Source organism: Myotis yumanensis, unplaced genomic scaffold (genome assembly GCF_028538775.1).
Source record: "Myotis yumanensis isolate MYYU_CA2020_CCGP unplaced genomic scaffold, mMyoYum1.0.hap1 SCAF_3, whole genome shotgun sequence".
In the NCBI taxonomy this organism is placed as follows: Eukaryota; Metazoa; Chordata; class Mammalia; order Chiroptera; family Vespertilionidae; genus Myotis; species Myotis yumanensis.
In genome coordinates this window covers 115,899,843-115,921,235 of record NW_027223754.1, presented here as the reverse complement: position 1 = coordinate 115,921,235, position 21,393 = coordinate 115,899,843, and the positions used below count along the sequence as shown (strand labels likewise).

Genomic DNA, 21,393 nt, shown 5'->3' with positions numbered 1-21,393 from the left:
GTTCCGGGTGTAAATTGCAACATTTTCTCCTCTGCACATGCTTTGGCTGCATAACTTGCAGTTTTGTTCTGTTGTCTCTGAAAAACAAATCAGTATCTTGTAAAAACCAGGAGAGGGCCAGTTTGAGCTGGTTTTGCAGTTACAGTGCCATGAGCCCAGAGCCCATCACGTGGGCACAGCCGTCCTAGAGTGAGTGCCTCCAAGTGGGACAGAAGCTTCGAGAGCTTAAACAGTTATTCACAGCGCATCGCGCAAGTGACCCGTGATGCCTCCTTAGAGGCCTTCCCCTACCACCTCTCATTCATTTCCATCCCATGTTCTCCATCCACCTGTCGCCATTCTCTCCATAGCATTTCTCACCACCTACAATTATATTGCTTATTTTATTCTTTGTCATTCCCCTCTTTAGCTTGTCAGGTCAGAGAGAGCCAACAACTTGGTCTTGGTAACTGATGGATTCTGAGCACCTAGAATAGTACCGGGCACATGATAGATGCTAAATGTTTGTGGGGTAGAAGGAAAAGATTAATTAGTGTTTTGTGTATTGTGCTTGCCTAATGCCCATTTAAATATTAAAACAAGAAGAGATATTTTTCCTCCCAGTTTCCACACTACAGTTGGAAAGAGGGACAGGGACAAACTATTTCTGAAAGAGCAGTCACTCAGACTTGCCAACAGGGGAAAAACCTGAAATGAAGTAGGAGCTACATGGCCATGTCACAGAAGTGATTCTTATGCCAGGAACATGGACAAGGACCTTCAGTTCTAAGGTTCTATGATTTCGGGTCAATGTGGGAAAGACTACTCAGGGTGTGGGGACTTGGATGACATGAGGACATCATAGCCTTTGAGGTGACTTCTGAATGAGAGGAGGCAAGAGCTCATTTTCCTTAAACATTTACAAATTACCCGCAGGGTAAGCTTTGCTGCTTGTGAGCACCCACCTTCCTCAGCACAGGCTGGGACCCAGGCAGGAGTCTAGCCCACAGCGTCAGGGCCAGGCGAGGAGCCGGACTCAGACCATGAAGGCCGGCTGCACAGAGGCAGCAGGCAGAGAGAGGGCAAATCTACACAACTGTCTGGGTGTCGCCTCCCTGGGAAGTCAGTTGGTGGGACAGGTTCTCAGTCATGGGTATGTGCTCACCACATCCAAGGACCAAAGATGTTCTTAGATGGATTCTAGAATTGTGTGCGAAAGAAGATTTTTAATACAATCTAGGCAAAGTAAGGAAAAACTTTATTTTTAACAGCTGCCTTCACCCTCAGAACCTTGACAATGGACTTCTCATCCATCAAATCCTAAAGCAATAAATCTTTCTAACTTGACCTCTCTTAAAGTCAAGTCTGTAGGCAATCCAAGGAAGGGTTGTGGTTGGGTTCACCTGAAACTGTAAACTATTGAGGAAACAAGTCTGACAGAGTTTGTGCAATAGCCCAACTTCAAAGTGTGACTTGCAGGTGAGTGAACAGCTCAGATGGAAATCTTTGCGTCTGGCTCGGCGCTGCAGCCGCCTTTTCCTGTGGGAGGCACCTGTGCTGGGTGCCCTCGGGTCTCCAAGGCTAGTCTTCCACTCCTGTGTGATTACATTTCAGCCTCCTCCCCCTTAGACACTTGCCCGCCAGTAGGCACTGCACTTATATGTACAACTTTACTCCTAAAGAGCTTTTGTGTTGCCATAGAAATTAATTGGTAGCTTAGTTAAATGGAAGATTTGCACTGTAAAATGGCAAAAGAGCTTTTTGATAAGGACCCTGAGGAGTTGAAGCCTCCAATAGTAGAGAAGAGAGACTGAAGAGGGAAAGCACAATTATGTATTCCTAGCCAGTGACCGGGCAACAACTTACCAGGCCCATGTAATCTATACAGCATATTGCCAAACGAGGACAAATGGAATAAAGTCTGAATAATGAAGGATAAAGTTCACTGTTTTAAAGAAGTGATCCAGAAACATTTTGGTGATTGCCAGATAAGAGGGGTGGTGGTGGAGGGATAGGTAAAAAAGGTAAAGGGATTAAGAAGTACAAGTTGGTTGTTACAGATTAGTCATGGGGATGTAAAGTATAGCATGGGGAATACAGTTAGTAATAGTCTAATAACTATGTATGGTGTCAGATGGGTGCAAAATTCATCAGGATGATCACTTAGTAAGTTATGTAATGTCTAATTATTGGGGTGTATACCCAAAACTAATATAATATTGTATGGCAATTGTAATTGAAAAATAAAAAATTATTTTAAAAAAAGGAGTGATCCAGAACCCATCAATGCACTGTGCACATAGCTGGTGCGGAATAAATTCTTGCTGAAATGACTCTGTGGAAAGGAAACACACCAATCAGTTGAACGTGCATGGGTGTTCTTCAAGTGCTGAGGGCAATTTGAAGACAGCACACTTCAGCATGCAGCTTCAATATCCATTTGTTAATTCTTTATATAAAGTGCCAAGTTAACTTCTGCTCTAAGCACTCAAATACCCAATGAGGTTAAGTCTGAATTAATGAGGCTTTGCTATACTGTAACATGGGAACTTCAGGCATGATGAGCTGGTGACAACCCTTTGAAGCTGAAATTCAGGTTTGTTAACTTCGAATGTAATTTTAACCATTTATCTGACTAAAGCTTCAAGTATTGGAGGAACCAAAAAACAACAGCCCACTTTAGTACACAGAGTGGAAATCAACTCTGGAAGTTGCAGCAATGGAATCCGCAGACTCCATGTTCTTTCAGGGAGAAGAGTACAGTAGGGACGAGGGAGCACGAGACTGGCCGACAGCCTGTGGGCACCGTGCGGTAGTATCAGAGAAAACGAGCCCTCTAACTCTGCCTTCCAACTTTCCCTACAAAACATGCCCTGGTTTATAAACACAAGCTTCATTTGCTCCAGAGAAGTTGGTGGCAGGTATCTTTGCTGGACTGCTTTTTTCATCCAGCCCCCAGCCCTCCAAATGAGAAATGCTTTAGTCATCCAAACAGCAAACTGGCAACATGATGGTGGCGATGCTCCTGCATCCCAAGCTTGTATGAAATCTGCCCTTACACTAGGACTTCAACTTCACTGTCCAGGTCTACAAGTTGCCTGTAATCCCCTCTAGGCCTTCTGTTTCCTACACGTTCGTTGTGGGATATTACTGTAATGTTAAGAGCTACCATGACCTGTACTTATGTCAGTTTTTCTGTATTTCATGTAGTACAGAACGTAGATCTGAACAAATCTTAGACTACTTAAAAAATGTAATGACTAGTTGAAGAAAAAAACAGGGAGGAAGTAAATACTAGCCAACGTGTTAGACTGGAGGGTAACTGGAGACAAAGTTCCCTGTGTGGTGCACAGGAAGGGCAAAGCTATGGACCAACTTAAGACTTAATGTTAAGTGTGCACAAAGAGAAAGGGAAGGGGAACCACTAAATGAGCAGAAACAGACTTATATTCAGCAAAAGAAAACATAAAGCACAGAGAGCAAAGGAAGTTGAAAGCACAATATAAGAAGGAAAAAATAAAATAATGTAAATGGACAAAAGAAGAAATTGGCAGAAGAAATTTCAAAAGCAGATAAAAAACAGAACCTGCTATTTATACATTTGTTTACATTAGAATGATAAACTGCAGTTTATCACATCGTTACAAATTGAAAAGAGAAGTCACAAGTCAGGGGAACGTATATGCACCACAGATAATTCACTCAGTATTAATATCCTGAATAAAAAATTTATATAAGGAAAGTGCAAACAACCTATAGAACATGATCAAACAAGTTATTCACCAAAGAGGATACTGGAATGGCTGGTAAACATGTGAAAAGATACTAGATTTCACCAGTAATCAGGAAGATGCAAATAGAAACTACAATGAGATGCCATTTCACCCCCTTAATTCTGATTGGTTCTCCTGTGGAGCTGGTGCTGAATAACCACTGCCCCAGAGAAACTCTCCCGGTGCACAAGGAAGCTTAGTTCTCAGTGCTCACAGCAGCACTGCCAATGACGGCAAAAAAAGGGGGGGGGGGGGGGGGGGAATAATTGTTCATCAACTAAAAAACAGGTATAAAATTGTCAGTCACTGAATATATAGCCATGAACATGAACTTGAACTACATACAACAAACATTAATGCTGTTGAAGCAAAAGCAGTTAGTTGCTGAACACCACATAAGCATGGCATCACTTCTATAAAAACACGCACAACAAAACTGTGTTTGAAGGCTAAATAGGTTGTATAATTATGACGAGACACATGGGGAGACCAGAAAGAAGGTGGATCCTAGTAGAGAAAGACCTTCAACAGTAGTGGCTGTTTCACTTTGGTCAGTGGGTACACACGTATTCATTGTCATTTTCACAACTTTTTGTGTTGGAAAAACTGTTGTTAATTTAAAGAGTGAAAAAGCACAAAGACAAATCTTCTGGGAATTTTACTATGAAATAGCAGAGTCGAGGGAGGGTTTTTAGGAAAGAAATATGTTCCTGATATTCTTAACCAAGGATCCCGCTTCCTTGCTTGCACCACAGACAAGGCCTTCTCTTTGCAGCGCCTGCGCCAAAGGCCCCTCATTTCCCCGGCAGCTTAAAAAAAAAAAATAGAGCAGAATCCCCACTCTTTGTGGGTTGTGCAGTGATTTCTGGGGCGGGAGTTAGAGGAAAGAGTAACTTTATTGTGGAGAAAAATGATAAACACAACTTAGGTCAACATCAAACCAAGTAATAAATGATGTCGACAGTACATACACTCAATATGACATAAGGGAAACGGCACTTTACTGTGATCTTCCTCCCCAAAACTGGTAACCCCAGTCTAATCATGAGAAAAACCAACAAATCCCAGTAGAGGGCCTTGTACAACATCCCTGACCAGTGACATGGTCAAGATCCTCACAAGTGGCCCTAACCGGTTTGCTCAGTGGATGGAGTGTCGGCCTGCGGACTGAAGGGTCCCAGGTTTGATTCCGGTCAAGGGCATGTACCTTGATTGCGGGTACGTCCCCAGTGGGGAGTGTGCAGGAGGCAGCTGAATTGATGTTTCTCTCTCATCGATGTTTCTAACTCTCTATCCTTCTCCCTTCCTCTCTGTAAAAAAATCAATAAAATATATTTAAAAAAAAAATCCTCACAAGGGGAAGACTGACAGAATGGCACAGCCAAGAGGAGCCTGGGGAGAAATGACAACTAGTGTGTCCTGGATGGGATCCTGGAACAGAAGGTGAATACCAGGCTGAGGTTCTTCCTCTGGGATAGCCTGGGCTCCGCAGAACCAACATAATCTCTGATATTCAATGTCTTTTAAAAACTGCTACAGACAGTGAACATCAAACACCTATCTGACAAGTTTGTTTTCTTCCCCTGAGTGCACACCTATGACTATAGAAATATAATTTAATAAACCTTTAAAGAGAGAAAAAATGCTTGCCCCAAGAGGTGGGTAAAGATTTCCTTTTTTAAAATTAATTAATTAATTAATTTTTAAAATCTTTATTGTTCAGATTATTATAGATGTTCCTCTTTTTTCCTCCAAAAGCTCCCCTCCACCTGGTTTCCACTCCACTCCACCGACCTCGTCCATAGGTGTAAGCTCTTTGTCCAATCTCTTCCCGCATCCCCACAACCTCTTTCCCCCGAGAATTGTCAGTCTGCTCCCTTTCCATGCCCCTGATTGTGTTACATTCACCAGTCTGTTCTGTTCATCGGGTTTTTTATTCATTTGATTTTTAGGTTCACTTGTTGATACATATGTATTTGTTGTCACTTTGTTGTTCATAATTTTTTCTCTTTACCTTTTTCTTCTTCTTCCTCTTCTTAGAGAATAGCCTTCAGCATTTCATATAATCCTGGTTTGGTGGTGATGATCTCCTTTAGCTTTTTCTTCTCTGTGAAGCTCTTTATCTGACCTTCAATTCTAAATGATAGCTTTGCTGGGTAGAGTAATCTTGGTTGTAGGTTCTTGCTATTCATCACTTTGTATATTTCTTGCCACTCCCTTCTGGCCTGCATAGTTTCTGTTGAGAAATCAGCTACAGTCATATGGGTACTTCCTTGTAGGTAACTGACTTTTTATCTTGCTGCTTTTAAGATTCTCTCTTTGTCTTTTGCCCTTGGCATTTTATTTTATTTTTTTTATTTTATATTTTTTAAAAATATATTTTATTGATTTTTTACAGAGAGGAAGGGAGAGAGATAGAGAGCTAGAAACATCGATGAGAGAGAAACATCGATCAGCTGCCTCCCGCACATCCCCCACTGGGGATGTGCCCGCAACCCAGGTACATGCCCTTGACCGGAATCGAACCCGGGACCTTTCAGTCCGCAGGCCGATGCTCCATCCACTGAGCCAAACCAGTTCCGGCAGCCCTTGGCATTTTAATTATGAAGTGTCTTGGTGTGGTTCTCTTTGGATTCCTCTTGTTTGAGGTTCTCTGAACTTCCTGGACTTGTAAGTCTATTTCTTTCACCAGGTAGGGGAAGTTTTCTGTCATTATTTCTTCAAATAGGTTTTCAATATCTTGCTCTCTCTCTTCTTCTGGTACCCCTATAATTCGGATGTTGGTACGCTTGAAGTTGTCCCAGAGGTTCCTTACACTATCTTCATGTTTTTGGATTCTTTTTTCTTTTCTGGTTGGGTGTTTTTTGCTTCTTCGTATTTTAAATCTTTGCCTTGATTCTTGGGATCCTCTAGTCTGCTGCTGAATCTCTGTATATTATTCTTTATTTCAGTCAGTGTATGCTTAACTTCTGATTGGTCTTTTTTTCATATCCTTGAGGGTCTCACTAAGTTCCTTGGAGGTTTCTAGAAGATTCTTGAGTAACCTTATATAACCGTGGTTTTGAACTCTATATCCAGTATTTTGCTTTTATCCCTTTCGTTTGTGACTTGTCTCTGCATTTTGGCTGCTTCCTTGTGTTTGTTTCTATGTACTGGGTAGCTGCTAAGTCTCCTTGAGTTGCTAGAGTGGCCTTGTGTGGTAGGTGTCCTGTAGGGCCCAGTGGCTCAGCCTCCTCAGTCACCTGAGGTGGACGTTCTTGATGCACCTCTTTGTGGGCTGTTTGCACAGTCTTGTTGTAGTTAACCCTTGATTGCTGTTGGTATCACTGGGAGGAATTTACCTCCAGGCCAATTGGCTGTGATGATGAGCTGTGTCTACAATCGGAAGATCTGTTGCGTAGGAGACATCCTTTTTGGGCAGGACTTGCTTCAGTGGGGCTTTGGTGTGCACTGAGTCTGCCCCTTGAGTGTGTCACTTATGGATGTGAAGAGTTGTAATCTGGATGGTCTCTCTCTGGCCACTGGGTACACTGGCTGTTGGATCTCCAAGGAGGTGCTAGGTCTGCCACTGTCTGGGGCCGCCCAGCAGGAGCTACAGAGAAATCTGCAGATTCCTCCTCTTTGTATGAGGTTTGGAAGTGCCCAGATGAGGCCCAGCTGTGAAGCAAGGCAGGCTGCTGCTGCCGGGCCTTGGGCCTTCTTTTAGAAGCTCTGGGGCTCTCTGACCCAGCTGCAGTTTGACAGGTTTTAGGCAGAGAAAGGACAGGCCATTCATATGCAAAAGCTGATGTGCACAGCTTGGGTGGGGTTGTAAATTGGGTGGGGCAGGGTCTCAGGGAATCACCAGGGCAGAGCAAACAGCAATGGCTGCCAGTCAGCCCTGCACCGGAGAGGTCCCCAGGTCTCCGCGTCCCGTGCCCCCGTGCAGGAACAATAATCGCTGTGAGCATCTCTGAGAGAAAGCTGCCCTCGCATTCCTGTCGCGATGCCAGACTGTCCAGTTTCTCCCTGTGTGAGTCTGGGTCCCCAGAGTCTCATCCAGAACTGTATCTCCCTCCCGATTAAAAGAGCAGCACATCCAGGTGCCAGCACTTTCTGTGCCTCCGCCCCTCTTACCAGTCTCAATGCGCTTTCTTCACCTCTCTAGTTGTGGAACTTCCACTCAGCCAGCTTTCCTGCGGTTCTGGGTGGTAGTTGTTCTGCCTTTTAGTTGTAATTTTGATGTGGTTGTGAGAGGCAGCAAGTATAGGTGTTTACCTATGCTGTCATCTTGGTTCTCCAAGATTTCTTAAAAGAGGCAATGTCACTTGAGCCAAGTTAGCTCCTGTGGACATAGGAGGGCAAGGATGTGAGGGTGTGGGTGGTGGTTTAGATCTGAAGCAAGGAAGGGTGGAAGGTACAGTTGAAGAATAGGCAGGAGCCACATTTTGAAGAGACTTTCATGCTGTGCCATGCCCTTCTGACCTCCTTCTGCACAGCAGAGAACCATTGACAAATTTTAAACAGGCCAAGGATATGATCAGAACGATGGTCAAAATTAGTGTTTAGAAAATTTTCTCTGATAGGAGTTCATATTGAATATGGAGTGGCCCTGACTGGGTGGTTCAGTTGGTTGGAGTATCATCCTGTGCACCAAAAAAGGTGGTCGGTTCAATCCTGATCGGGGTTCATGTGGGAGGCAACTATTGATGTTTCTCTCTCTCCTTTCCTCTCTCTCTAAAATCAATAAACATATGCTTGGGTGAGAAAGAAAGAAGGAAGGAAGGAAGGAAGGAAGGAAGGGAGGGAGGGAGGGAGGGAGGAAGGAAGGAAGGAAGGGAGGGAGGGAGGGAGGGAGGGAGGGAGGGAGGGAGGGAGGAAAGAAGGAAGGAAGGAAGGAAGGAAAGAAGGAAGGAAGGGAGGGAGGGAGGGTCTGAAAGTAGGCTAATGCTTGGGGATACTGTTTTAGTTTGGAGGACTGAGATGGTGTACCTTAAAGCAATAGGACAGACTGTGGGAGCTAAGACTTAGGGCACCAATGGTATTCAAAATTACAAGATGGCTATCAAAGATGGTACTTAAAACTGTGACAGTCATTAGGTAGAAAGTGGTCAGAGCCATAAAACAAACAAATATGAAGGCTGGCTGAGGTTCTATCACAAGGAGGATAATTCTCTTGAAAGTGGAAGTGGAGGTAAGAGGAAGCAAGATGCAGTTGTGTTCAAGTTATGCCTCCAGATACAGGGCCATGTGAGATACACAGAAGGGAGAGCACTGCAGGGAAGCGGTAGAGGGAACTCTGTAAGCCTGTGTATGGGGGCAGCACTGAGGGCAGGGGGAGCCTGATGGAGTACTGAGGGGTAAACAGGACTGCAGAGTCATCTGAAAAACCAGATTAGGGGTCAGACACAGTGGCCTTGGTTTGAACTTAATTTATTAGAAAACCAGCATCAAGTTTCTTTTCATTAAAAATTTTTTTTGATGCAGGGAATGATCAAAGCCCCAGAAAAATAGAAACCATGTCAGGGCAGCTGGCCTGATAAGTGCTGTGACAATGTAAAGGTGAGGAGACCATGGCTTCTGTCCAATAGAAATACAAGGTGAGCCACATATGTAATTCAAACTTTTCTGGTAACCACATTTTAAAAATGTAAATATAGCCCTAGCTGGTTTGGCTCAGTGGATAGAGCATTGGCCCACGGACTGAAGGGTCCCGGGTTTGATTCTGGTCAAGGGCATGTATCTTGGTTGCAGGCTTGATCCCCAGTAGGGGTTGTGCAGGAGGCAGCTAATTGATGCTTCTCTCTCATGGATGTTTCTAACTCTCTATCCTTCTCCCTTCCTCTCTGTAAAAATCAATTATATTTAAAAAATGTAAAAATAAATGGGTGGAATTAATTTTAATAATCCTATATAATAAAAGCATAGTATGCAAATTGTCCCCTTGACTGGAGTTCATCCGGGAGTTCGACCAGTGGGTGGGCAGGCCAGGGGAAGGGAGGGAGGCCCTGGTGCTGGCAGGTGGCCGGGGGAAGGGAGGAAATACCCAGCCGGCAGCCGCTAAGGACCCTACCAGTGCATGAATTTTGTGCACTGGGCCTTTAGTATATTTTATATAATCCATACATCCAAGGTATTATCATTTCAATATGTAGCACTGGTCACATTTCAGGCACCCAGTAGCCACCCGTCTAGAGGTACTGGCACAAGCAAGTCACTAGGGATCATATGCCTAGAGGATGAGAACTAGAAGATGGATTTGTGTTCCTGAGGTTTAAGCTTAGGATATTGTAATGACAACAATGGTGCACAAACAAAAATAAGGATCACACATTGAGTTAACATCTGCTGTTACAGAAAAGATACAATGCTGCTATTATGGAAATGATGACTTTTATTTCCATCAAGAATGATCATCACACCATTACTTAAACATATCTGGAAAATCCTGAAATAATTTAAACTGAAGGCACAGAACAAATAGAAATATTTAACTGTTTAAGCTTCAAATGACAAAATTCAAATATTTCAACAGTAACAATAAATTATGAATAAATTTCCATCACCAAATATCATTCTGACCAAAAGCTATATAATCTTTTGTAATAAAACCAAATTAGCTTAAGCTGATTTCAACATTTCCATAATAAAAATAATATTGAAAAGTATTTCTTCTTTCAGAATACTCATTATACCACTAGGTTCAGTGAAAACTATTTTATATATAACAAAGTAGCAGTTAGGGTATTTGTTGATGGATGGCCACTCCCCAAGAAGTGACTCATTTTTACAAAATGTTTAAAAAAATAGCAAAGTGGGTTACAAAATTCTACTTGGGGAGCAGGAATAAAACTTGTTCCATGTCAATTAGAATATCAAAGCATTTCAGTATCAAATTGCTTCCAAAGCCAATCATGACATAACAGTAATATACTGCATGGGGCATTCCACTGTATGTTGGTTACCTGTCGACTACAGTGTGGCTCAGGGATTGAACAAGTTAGTAATAATTATTCCATTTCTTATTCATTCAAAAGAGATATATTTTAAAAAATCATTATAAAACTAACTGGAATAATTAGTGGCATGCTAGAATACAATGAACACAGCAATGCAATTGCTAAGTTTGAAAACAAAGTGGTCATGCTTCATAATACACTGTAGTATTTTGAAATATATCCTCTGATCATCAATACCATTCATTACAGAGGTCATTTGTAAATTAGCTCAGATTCTGAACTATGTTTCTAATGAAACTTTTTTCAAGTATGCACAATATTAATAAGGTAAGGGTATTTTTATCTTATTCACACCTTTATGTGTTCTTCTGAAGGTCAACCATATTGAATAAAGGACAAACATAATGGGCTGGTCATAGCTTTCAAAAACTTCTCAAAAAATATGAAATAGTCTAGTGACCAAAAACTGATAGAAAGATATTCATATCTAAAATCTACTATTTCAGATTTTAAAAAACAACACAGAACTTTTCACTTAAAAAAAAATAATGAAGTTCGTAAGTAAAGGACTAATGGTGAAAAATAAGGGTTTCTAAAACACTCAAGAATCTTACAGAATAAAATTTTAAAAGTCTAGTTTCTCCTACTTAGCTGTGTTGGATAAGTGTGTATTGAATGGTTTTATCTTTATGATCTAATTGCATAAATCACAAAAACATATCCAGCCAGGTTTACTGACAGAAGGATAATACAAACTCTAGAAAATAGTTTTAGCAAAAACTGCTTCAAGATTTTCCTATATAAAACATTTCTTTGGAAATGAATCTTTAATGCTTTTGTACTGTTCAAGTATATGCAGCTTTTAACATCTCTAGTACTAAACTATAATTATCTCCCAATTCCTGTCACTGGATAATGTTATCTTTTATTCTCTAATATTCTAATAAAGGTATGTTTTTTTAAATAAATCTCTTTTGTGGTGTCAAAATTATTTCTTCATCATCTCTGAGCACTGAGAGATTAAAGAAGAAATAAGTCAGAAAAATCACCTTATAAACAGTATGAAGTTTTGAAATGTTGGCACCTATGAAAAATGGGAAACGGTTACCATCCAAATTTAAAATCTATCCATTCCTGGCTTTGGTAGTAACAGCGATAGCAAATGCTATTGCTCTTGTCTTCACTGATACCAGTCTTGGGCATATGTAACTCATTATCTGATTAAGTCAGTGAAAACAAAGAGCCACCAGAAGTCCTCGAATCTAGCTGGCTGGGTCACAGTTTTGACAAACTTCATTCATTATTATAGGTCACATTCTGAAAATACGAACTCATAGGATTAGTGGAAGACTGTTTCCAAGAGGAAAGAAATGTGGCTAACTTGAGTTAAACCACTTAAACAACAACAAAAGAACAATCTTAGTGGTTTGGGGCCCTGCATATACCAGCTGTGACAATAGCTCCTAACAACCAGAAATACAATAAAACAAAAGGGTTTTTTTTCCCAAAACCTAAAAAAGAAAGATGTTTGACTCAAAACCAATTTCAAAATCTACACCAGGCTGCCAGGCCAGCAAATAACCGTGAGAGTGACTTTGTTCCTCTGCTCCTTCAACATGGGAACTAATGCGGAATGGCTCATGCCCACAGTTGACAGGCCGTTCACGGCCACGATCATGTCTCCACATCTGGACAAAGACAGACAGAAACAGAAACAGACTGTCATGATTTTCATGGTATTAAAACCACTAAAAAATATGTCTTTACTGATTTGAGAGAGAGGAAGGGAGAGGGAGAAACACTGATTACCTTGAGATTTGTTTAGCATAAAAATCAGTTTAACTTAACCATTAACTGTCAATGATTAGAGTGTATTATCTACTGTGAGAAACATCTGGGGTGAATTTTTTTTTTTTTTTATATATATTTTATTGATTTTTTACAGAGAGGAAGGGAGAGAGATAGAGAGTCAGAAACATCGATGAGAGAGAAACATCGATCAGCCGCCTCCTGCACATCTCCTACTGGGGATGTGCCCGCAACCCAGGTACATGCCCTTGACCGGAATCGAACCCGGGACCCTTGAGTCCGCAGGCCGACGCTCTATCCACTGAGCCAAACCGGTTTCGGCGTGGGGTGAATTTTTAAGTCTATGTTGCTTTTCCATGGCTACCCTCTGCCACCCTCTCTCCTTTAACTAGTGGGTGATTTCAAGGGCAAGAAGAATAATTTTCATGTAAGCATAAGGCAAAATATAATTAGGTGAATAAATCTTTTATGATTTTTGGTCTTTAGTTTGTAATATGAACATACTATTTTATTGTTAGTTACCTCAACTTCTTTTTGGAAGTAGGTGGAATGCAAATTATAAACTAACCGAGACTCAACCTGGTTAATTTAGCTAAGAGAATGGCTAATTCATTTCCCCCTACTCTTTCCTTACAAAATAATGCTTTCCATTGTATAAAATAATCTGATAAAAGACTGATTTGGAGCATACCAACCCTGATCAACTTTTCACAATATTATTTTGATGTAACTTTCTGTTTGCAAGCACTGTAATCTCTGTTTGTGCTCAATTCTGTCTACGATGTCAAATTTAATTTCTGCAAATTGGTTTTTTCATCAAAAACTAGGCACTAAGAACTTACAATCACCCACCTCCTCTTTGTTTGTATAATCTCTTGATATAATACCTTATTCTTTTCTCAGCACCTGAGTTTTGAAAAAGAAAAGAAGGCTGCACGGAGCCTAGCAGGTACTTTCTGCCCAGTGGTGACAACTGGCCGAGGGGTTAGTGGGAAAGGCTCTGGAGCCAGGTAGTCTGGGTTTGAGTTGCAGTCAACCACTTTCAGCTGTTTGATTGTGGGCAAGTTTCTTAACCTTTCTAAGCCTTAGCTACCTCGTTTATAAATGGGAATTACAACACCTCCTAGGGTTAAGAGGATTCAATAATCCAATCAATCCCAAGCACCTAGCACTGTGCCTGGCACACCATCAACTATCATACACTCGTTCACTAAATATTTGTTGAGACCTTACTACATATGCAAGGCACTGCTCTGGCTACCAGGGATGTAAATATAACGAAGTCCCCTCTCCCCCTCCCTGTGTGGAGCTTGCATAAATATACTGTTAGGCAGACATAAGTGCTGAGGAGAAAAATAAAGCAGAGGCATCTAATGACAGGACTAGACCTGAGTGAATTGTGTGGCAAAACTGCTCCGAGCTAGTCACATCACAGTATGTGCAGCGCAATGACTCATGTTCAGGCCTGTCATCAGATTAGAAAAATACAGCTATGAGTGGCAACACTGTAAAGGTAATGCTTCGTCTACATCAGGTTTGACAATATTTTCCTATAAAGGGCCAGATGGTAAATAAATATTTTAGGCTTTGCCAATCATATGGTCTCTGTCACAAGGAATCAACTCGGCCACTGTAGCTCAGAAGCAGTGACACACGACATGTAAACAAGTGAGCATGGCCATGTTCCTATAAAACTTTATTTACAAAAACAGAAAGCTGCATTTGGAGCTGATCCCTGGTCTAGATCATGTCCATCACAACAAACATGAATCACATCAGTAAATAACAAGACTCACTTTAATCTTCCATCATAATAAGCAGGAGTTCCCAAGACAATGGTTTTAATGAAGAAAGGCTGATTGGTGTGGTTCTCTTCATATCCACCAACAATACTAAAGCCCCAACTTCCCAAGTAGCTTCTTCGTAAAACTATATCATGGCAGCTATGAAGGGAACTATAAACAAATACAGACATCAGGAAACAATTAATGGAGGCAATTACAGCCTGCTCATCTTCGTTATAACTGCATACCATGTTATACTTTCCACCACTGGGAAAAGAAAAGGGCTACTTTATTTTCTTCTGAATGTATTATTCTGACCACCCACTTTCCAGCACAGGTGCAGTTCTACGTAGACTTGAATTTCTTTCACTTTTTTCAGCCTTCTCTTTCCAAGTGAATAACACACACACACACACACACACAGAATTTAAATAAAGTTGGTTATAAGTTACACTTCAGAAATTGTATAAAATGGTTCTAAACATGTATTTTCTTACTGTACTGTCAACAGGTCCTCCATTCTGATATCCATTGGTACCTCCAAAATTTGTATGGTGGTACGCTTGGCTGGGGTGGCTGGAGGTTAGAGCATCGGCCCATAGTCTGAAGGGTCCCAGGTTTGATTCCTGGTTAAGGGCACGTGCCTGGGTTGCAGATTCTATCCCTGGCCTTGACTGGGGCATGTAAGGGAGATAACCAACTGATGTTTCTCTCTCTCTTCCCCCTCTCCTCCTATCCCTTCCACTCTCTCTAAAAAATAAATGGAAAAAAATATCATTGGGTGAGGATTAACAAAAACAAAATAACAAAAAAAGTGGTATGAGGGTCTAGTACTGCTGACTTCAGCACTCAATTGAAAGAAAATGAGATTCCTAAAAAATGTAAGATCGCTATCCCTCTTTTTAATCTACACAAGGAGTTAGAATTTGTTGTATTTTCCTTCTTCACTTAACATGCTTCCATTTTAAGAGAGACTCTAGTTGACAAAATAGGGAACTCAAATATGGAAAATAGTAACAAAAATCTCCTATTTCAATTTTGGTGCATGGAATAAATAGATATCTAGTAGCTAAATCATCTGTCATAAAAAAATCTCCCTCCACAAGTTCCACATACAAGGTCCCTACAGGTCCCTGAGACATGAATTCTATTATAATTTTAGGCCTCTTTGTTGTTGTTTTAATGTTTTTTTTAAAGTTTTTTTTTTTTATTGATTTCAGAGAGGAAGGGAGAGGGAGAGACAGAAACATCAATGATCAGACAGAATCACTGATTGGCTGCCTCCAGCACGCTCCCCAGTGGGGATCTGGCCCGCAACCTGTGCCTGCACCCTGACCAGGAATTGAACTGTGACCTCCTGGTTCATAGGTCGATACTCAATCACTGAGCCACAATGACCTGGCAGCCTTTTTGTTTGTTTGTTTTTAACCAAGAAGACAAATCAGCAAGTTAGATTATAAACAAATAACCTAATAATCTGATTGGATAATCTAATAATATCCAATAATATCCTTGTTTCTTTATTGTTCTTTCTGTGAAAGTACTTTATAAACTAGAGTGCTATACAAATTCTAGTTATTACCAATTTATTCCAAATGAAGCTAGATAGCTCAGAAATTGGCACATTCTTATCCTTTATTTTTATTATAAATGAGTAATTTTCATACTTTGTTAACAGTCAAAATGTTTCATCATAGTTTGGTTTTAGGAGTCTTTTATATGTTAAGAATCTAAGCTGATTTGGAAACAAAGATACGAACACATTCTTCCTATCTCAATATCAAACTGTGCAATAATCACCTGGAGGTTCCAAGTGTTTCCATGACCAGACGCTGACCAAGTTCAGAACCCCTTGGCTAGTCAGTCAGTCATGAAGCAGTGAATTCTTCAGAAACGTGGTTAGGAGCACTTATGCTTGACTACCAATCATTGGGCTTAAGACTCTATGTCCAATAAAAACTGAGTTTTATACCCAGCCATTTTAGGAAAGTTAAAAGCATTAAGAACAAAGGGCTTTTAGAAAGCCTTCTGGGATAGGACAAGGCTCTGCACTTTGACCCCATGAACATGAAGGCTAAGCATGTATCAGAATGAACCTTGATAATGACAGCTTTCCTGAGCAAGAGACTGAACATCCCCTCTCAAGGCCTGCCCACTTATGAGCCTTAACAGAAACAGAAAAATGGCTTTATTAATTTGTATAAACGGACATCTTTTTAGCTTGGTTCTTATTATTACATTTACCTTTTAAATATAATAAGCTAAGAAAAATTACCATTTTCTTTTGTAACTTGATTTGATGTTGCTACTTTTATCTAAAATTTACTGGGTTACAGACTAATAAAAGTTGTAATTATGATTACTTCATAAAGCAACAAAAAAGCTGTCAGTACCTGGGAAGCCCAAGCCACATGATCCACGATGGGGACCAACTGGCATCATACTCATTTTCACTGAAAGTGCTTGGCTGCTCATCCGTGGCCTGGGTGGCCTCCTCAACAACCTGGACCTCAAGGGCTTTAAGGGCAACAGCAGGGGATGCAGCACTGGCTTTCAGCATAGCAACAGCCTCACTGTGACTTAAATTGGTCAAATCAATGCCATTGATATTCAACAACACATCACCTGTTCAAATGACAAGACAAAAAAAAAAAAAAAAATGAGCTGAGCTACCAAGTGATTATCTCCCTGTAAATTCTTCTACTGGTAAGCTAATCAACAAAAGTTAGTTTCAATGACTCAGATGAGATAAGGTAAAAGACCTTTTTTTTCCTTCTTCGTAATTTTTATAATACTGAGAAAAAATTCAACTCATGAAAATAATTCCAAAACAATTCAAAAATTTAAAATAATTTCATAGTACATAGGGAAAAATGTGGCTTGAGGCACTGCGATTCCACTGGAAGTCCAAATCCTTGGCCCTGGCATGTCATAGGTGTAGCTGGGTACAGGCCCTTGCACATTCAGTTCTCTTCTTTGAGCTTCAATGATTTCTCCTGTTCTTTCCAATTCAAAAATCATTTGACACTTTGCTAACTTACACATGAATTTTAATATTCTATGTTTACACAGTTTTATACTTAAAGACAGCCCCACATAGTTCACTCAGTGCAAACAGATCAGAATATGTAGAGAGAGGATATTCTTGGGCCTACACAAAGAAATGAAACTAGTGATTTGAACTTCTCTTCCTTGAGGGAGAAAAAAAGTATTTATTCCTCTGTCAAGTAATATGCTAAAAAGGGCAATGAGGATTAAATAAAAGGCTAGGAAAAAAAAGATTACTTCTGTAGGAAGCACACACACTTGTATCAAGAAACCTACAGAAAACTTCCTCTCCCAATTCATCTGTTATTCAGATTGTTAAAGCAAAACATTTTCATTGTAGAAAATTTAGAAAACATAATAAATAATAAAAAGGAAATAAAATTATCCCTAATTCTATAACTGGACAAATAACTGTAAAAAATAGCAGCCTTTTAAAGAGATTATTCATATAACATTCAATTCATTCAAAGTTACAATTTTATGGTTTTTAGTATAGTCACAGAATTGTAGAACCATCACCCATCATTTTAAGATCAACCCCCCCCCCCCCCCAAAAAACATGTACCCATTAACAGTCACTTTTCTTCCCCCAGACCTAAGTAATCACTAATCTACTTTCTATCTCTATAGATCTTCCCATCTGGGCATGCCATATAAATGGAACCACATGTGGTCTTTTGTGACTGGCTTCTTCTTTCAATAGGCATAATGTTTTCAAGGTTCACCCATACCAGTGATTCTCAATCTTCCTAATGCCGCGACCCTTTATTTTATTTTTATTTTTTAAAATATATTTTATTGATTTTTTACAGAGAGGAAGGGAGAGGGACAGAGAGCTAGAAACATCGATCAGCTGCCTCCTGCACACCCCCTACTGGGGATGTGCCCGCAACCAAGGTACATGCCCCCAACTGGAATCGAACCTGGGACCCTTCAGTCAGCAGGCCGACGCTCCATCCAACTGAGCCAAACCAGTCAGGGCAATGCTGCGACCCTTTAATACAGTTCCTCATGTTATGGTGACCTCCAACCATAAAATTATTTTCGTTGCTACTTCCTAACTGTAATTTTGCTACTGTTATGAATCGTAATGTAAATATCTGATATGCAGGATGTATTTAGGCGACGCCTGTGAAAGGGTCATTCGACTCCCAAAGGGGTCGCAACCCACAGGTTGAGAACCGCTGACCTATAGCTTGTGTCAATGCTTCATTCCTTATTATAGTCAAATAACATTCCATTGTACGGATATACCACATTATGTTAATCCACTCGTTAACTGACAGATATTTGGGTTGCTTCTACTTTGGTTATTATGAAAAATACTGCTATGAAACTTCATGTACAAGTTTTTGTGTGGCCACATATTTCCATTTCTCCAGGAACAGAATTGTTACATATCATGGTAACACTATGTTTAACTTTTTTGAGGAACTGCTAAACTGTTTTCCAAAACAGTTGCACCATTTTACATTCCCACTGGCAATGTCTGAAGGCTTCAATTTTTCCAAATCCTTGCCAATGTTTGCTATTGCCTGTCTTTTTTATTATATTCATCCTTGTGAGTGTGAAGTGGCTTTGATTTGCATTTCCCTAATAACCAATGACACTGTGCATCTTTTCCTGGGATTACTGGCCACCTGTATATCTCCTTTGGAGAAATGTCTATTCAGATCCTTTGCTCGTTTTTCAATTGGGTTTTTACCTTTTTATGTATTGAGTTGTAAGAGTTCTTTATGTACTCTAGATACAAGTCCTTCATCAGATATACAATTTACAAATATTTTCTCCCATACTGTGGGTTATCTTTTTACTTTCTTGGTGGTGTGGGTTCATCATCAAATTTGCAATTTTGATGAAGTCATTTATCTATTTTGTCATTGTTGCTTGTGTTTTTAGTGTCATATCTAAGAAAACCACCACCTAATCCAAGGTCATGAGTTTTCCTCTGAATGTTGTAGATCTTACATTTAGGTCTTGGATCCATAATAAGTTAATTCTTGTATGTGGCTTGAGGTAGGATTCCAACTTCACTCTTGAAAAAATAGCTTTTAAGACTCACTTTTCCACATGAATAAACCAAGTGTATGAAGAATGCTGTTTTTACCACTACCACTCCCACGTACACAAATAATATAGTATTGATGTGGAACGTGAACTTCTAAATGTGTTAATCCCCAAACCCACTATATTTTAAAGTTTGTCTTCTGCTCCATGTCCTCTGTGAACCCCTCCCACTTTAGTATAAGCAACATTTGTATTTTGGAGACATTTGTATTTGTATCTAGCCTGCCATCATGTAGGAAACATAAATTTCTTAGAGAGTCTTTTCTAGTATAAAACAGTCCAACAGTCTCCATAACTGTTAGAAAATGCCAAGCTGTGGCAATTTCCCTTTACAGTAGGCATTTTTCTAACCTTATAAAGAGGCTTTATGCTTACATATGCAAGGGACATTTTAATGAATTAAAAAAGTCATGTTTAAAAGAAAACTTTGTACATATTTTTTATGTACGAAGTTGAATTCAGGGAGATTCGGTGACATTATTGACAAACCTATCTTACCTCTCTTGATTCTGCCATCGCGTGCAAGGCAGCCATGAGGTGGCACACTGGTCACAAAGATGGGCAGTTCACCACTCTTACTTCCTCTGCCCCCAGCTACTGTCATCCCAAGGGACTCATGAGGTTCCTTCTTTACAGTAATGTGTTTTTCTTGGCATGTAACACACTGGGTAAGATCCTAAATCATGAGAGGAAAATTTTGTGGAATATATTTATTGGAATGAATAATATAAAACAAGGACAGCTTAAACTAATGTACAAACTTATGTGGTTACTGTAAGTAATTTTTTTTATCACTCAGTATAGAACTGAAAGTAATACACCGTTCCTCATAGGTACAAACACTACACTGATCACTGTGGATCATAATGTCAAACTTTGGATTACCATTTTTTCGTATGACTATGGAACTAAAACAACTTAGGACTATTGGCATGTGGAGGTTAAAGTAAAATAAGCACATCATTTATATGGTTACCTTAAAATCCAAGATATGATCAATTCTATAAAAGTAAATAATGTGCTTGAGTTTTAAGATTCTGAATATGAGCCAATTAACTTTTCTTCCATTTTTCTCCCCTATTCTTTGAAAGAAAAGTTGATAGTACAAGATTGTATTAATGTTACTAACAATGTCAACAATGGAAATATATGAATTATATTTTAACAAAATTTTAACATTTCCTTTAGTGACATAAATTCAAAGAGTTGACATGCACGTATCTGTTAACCAGGTCCTAGAATTCCAGGCCATGTGTCTTCTCTGGCCTGGACCCCTGCACTCCTGAAATTTTTATCAAGAGAACTATTTGTAATAACAGCAGAGCATTCCTAGAAGTAGTTATAACCTAGCAGAAAACTTGTAAATGTCTTAAGGTGGTCTCCTATCTAAAGGTATGAAATCTATGTTAGTATCCTTCAAAATGGGGCAAAACCATTTTATTATGAGGACAAGTCATGTAAACCTAGCCTTGAGGATATTTACTTAAACGTTTCAGCTCTCAGGTATTTCATTATTTAAGGGTAGGGATTCTATTTCTCTGCCAGCTGAGATGTATTCATTTTTTTTCCTCAGGAACAAAACATAACAACGTAAATGATTATACTGGGTAAACTTTAAGGAAACTTCTCAGGGTTCAACACCACATGAATGTTTATCTAAGCAGCTACTAGAAGCTTATTAGTAAACTAATATATATTTTAATTTTTAATGATTATAATCGCCTGAACAGGTTGTTTTGTGAATTTGTGTTTTGGCTTTCCCTAGGAGACCTTTATTTTTCTATATCAGATTTGACATAACAAGTGCAAGAGTAAATAGCTAAATTAACTCTTAAAAGTACATTTCATGTGGTTGTTCCAACTAACAGGTTTGCAGAGTACCTAGAATAAGAATAAATTCAGCATTACTATGTAAAACACTGTGACATAAAATTAAGGAGAATAAGAATTAGCAGAGTTAAAAGAGAAAAATATATGTACTTCAAACAAAATGAA

The 21,393-nt window shown here is 39.7% G+C and overlaps 1 protein-coding gene across 9 annotated transcripts in view; it reads right to left on the bottom strand.

Annotated features, from left to right (window-relative positions):
* Positions 1-10,156: 10,156 nt before the first annotated feature.
* LNX2 (ligand of numb-protein X 2) overlaps positions 10,157-21,393 on the bottom strand; it is an 80,961-nt gene continuing 69,724 nt past the window's right edge. For all 9 annotated transcript variants that reach the window (XM_070409415.1, XM_070409416.1, XM_070409421.1 and 6 more), the window contains 4 exons: positions 19,897-20,074; positions 16,677-16,908; positions 14,296-14,454; positions 10,157-12,378 (listed from right to left, as the gene is read on the bottom strand). In XM_070409415.1, coding sequence (XP_070265516.1) covers positions 12,243-12,378; positions 14,296-14,454; positions 16,677-16,908; positions 19,897-20,074 — 705 coding nt within the window. In that variant the 3' untranslated portion in view covers positions 10,157-12,242. The remainder of the gene's footprint in view (positions 12,379-14,295; positions 14,455-16,676; positions 16,909-19,896; positions 20,075-21,393) is intronic.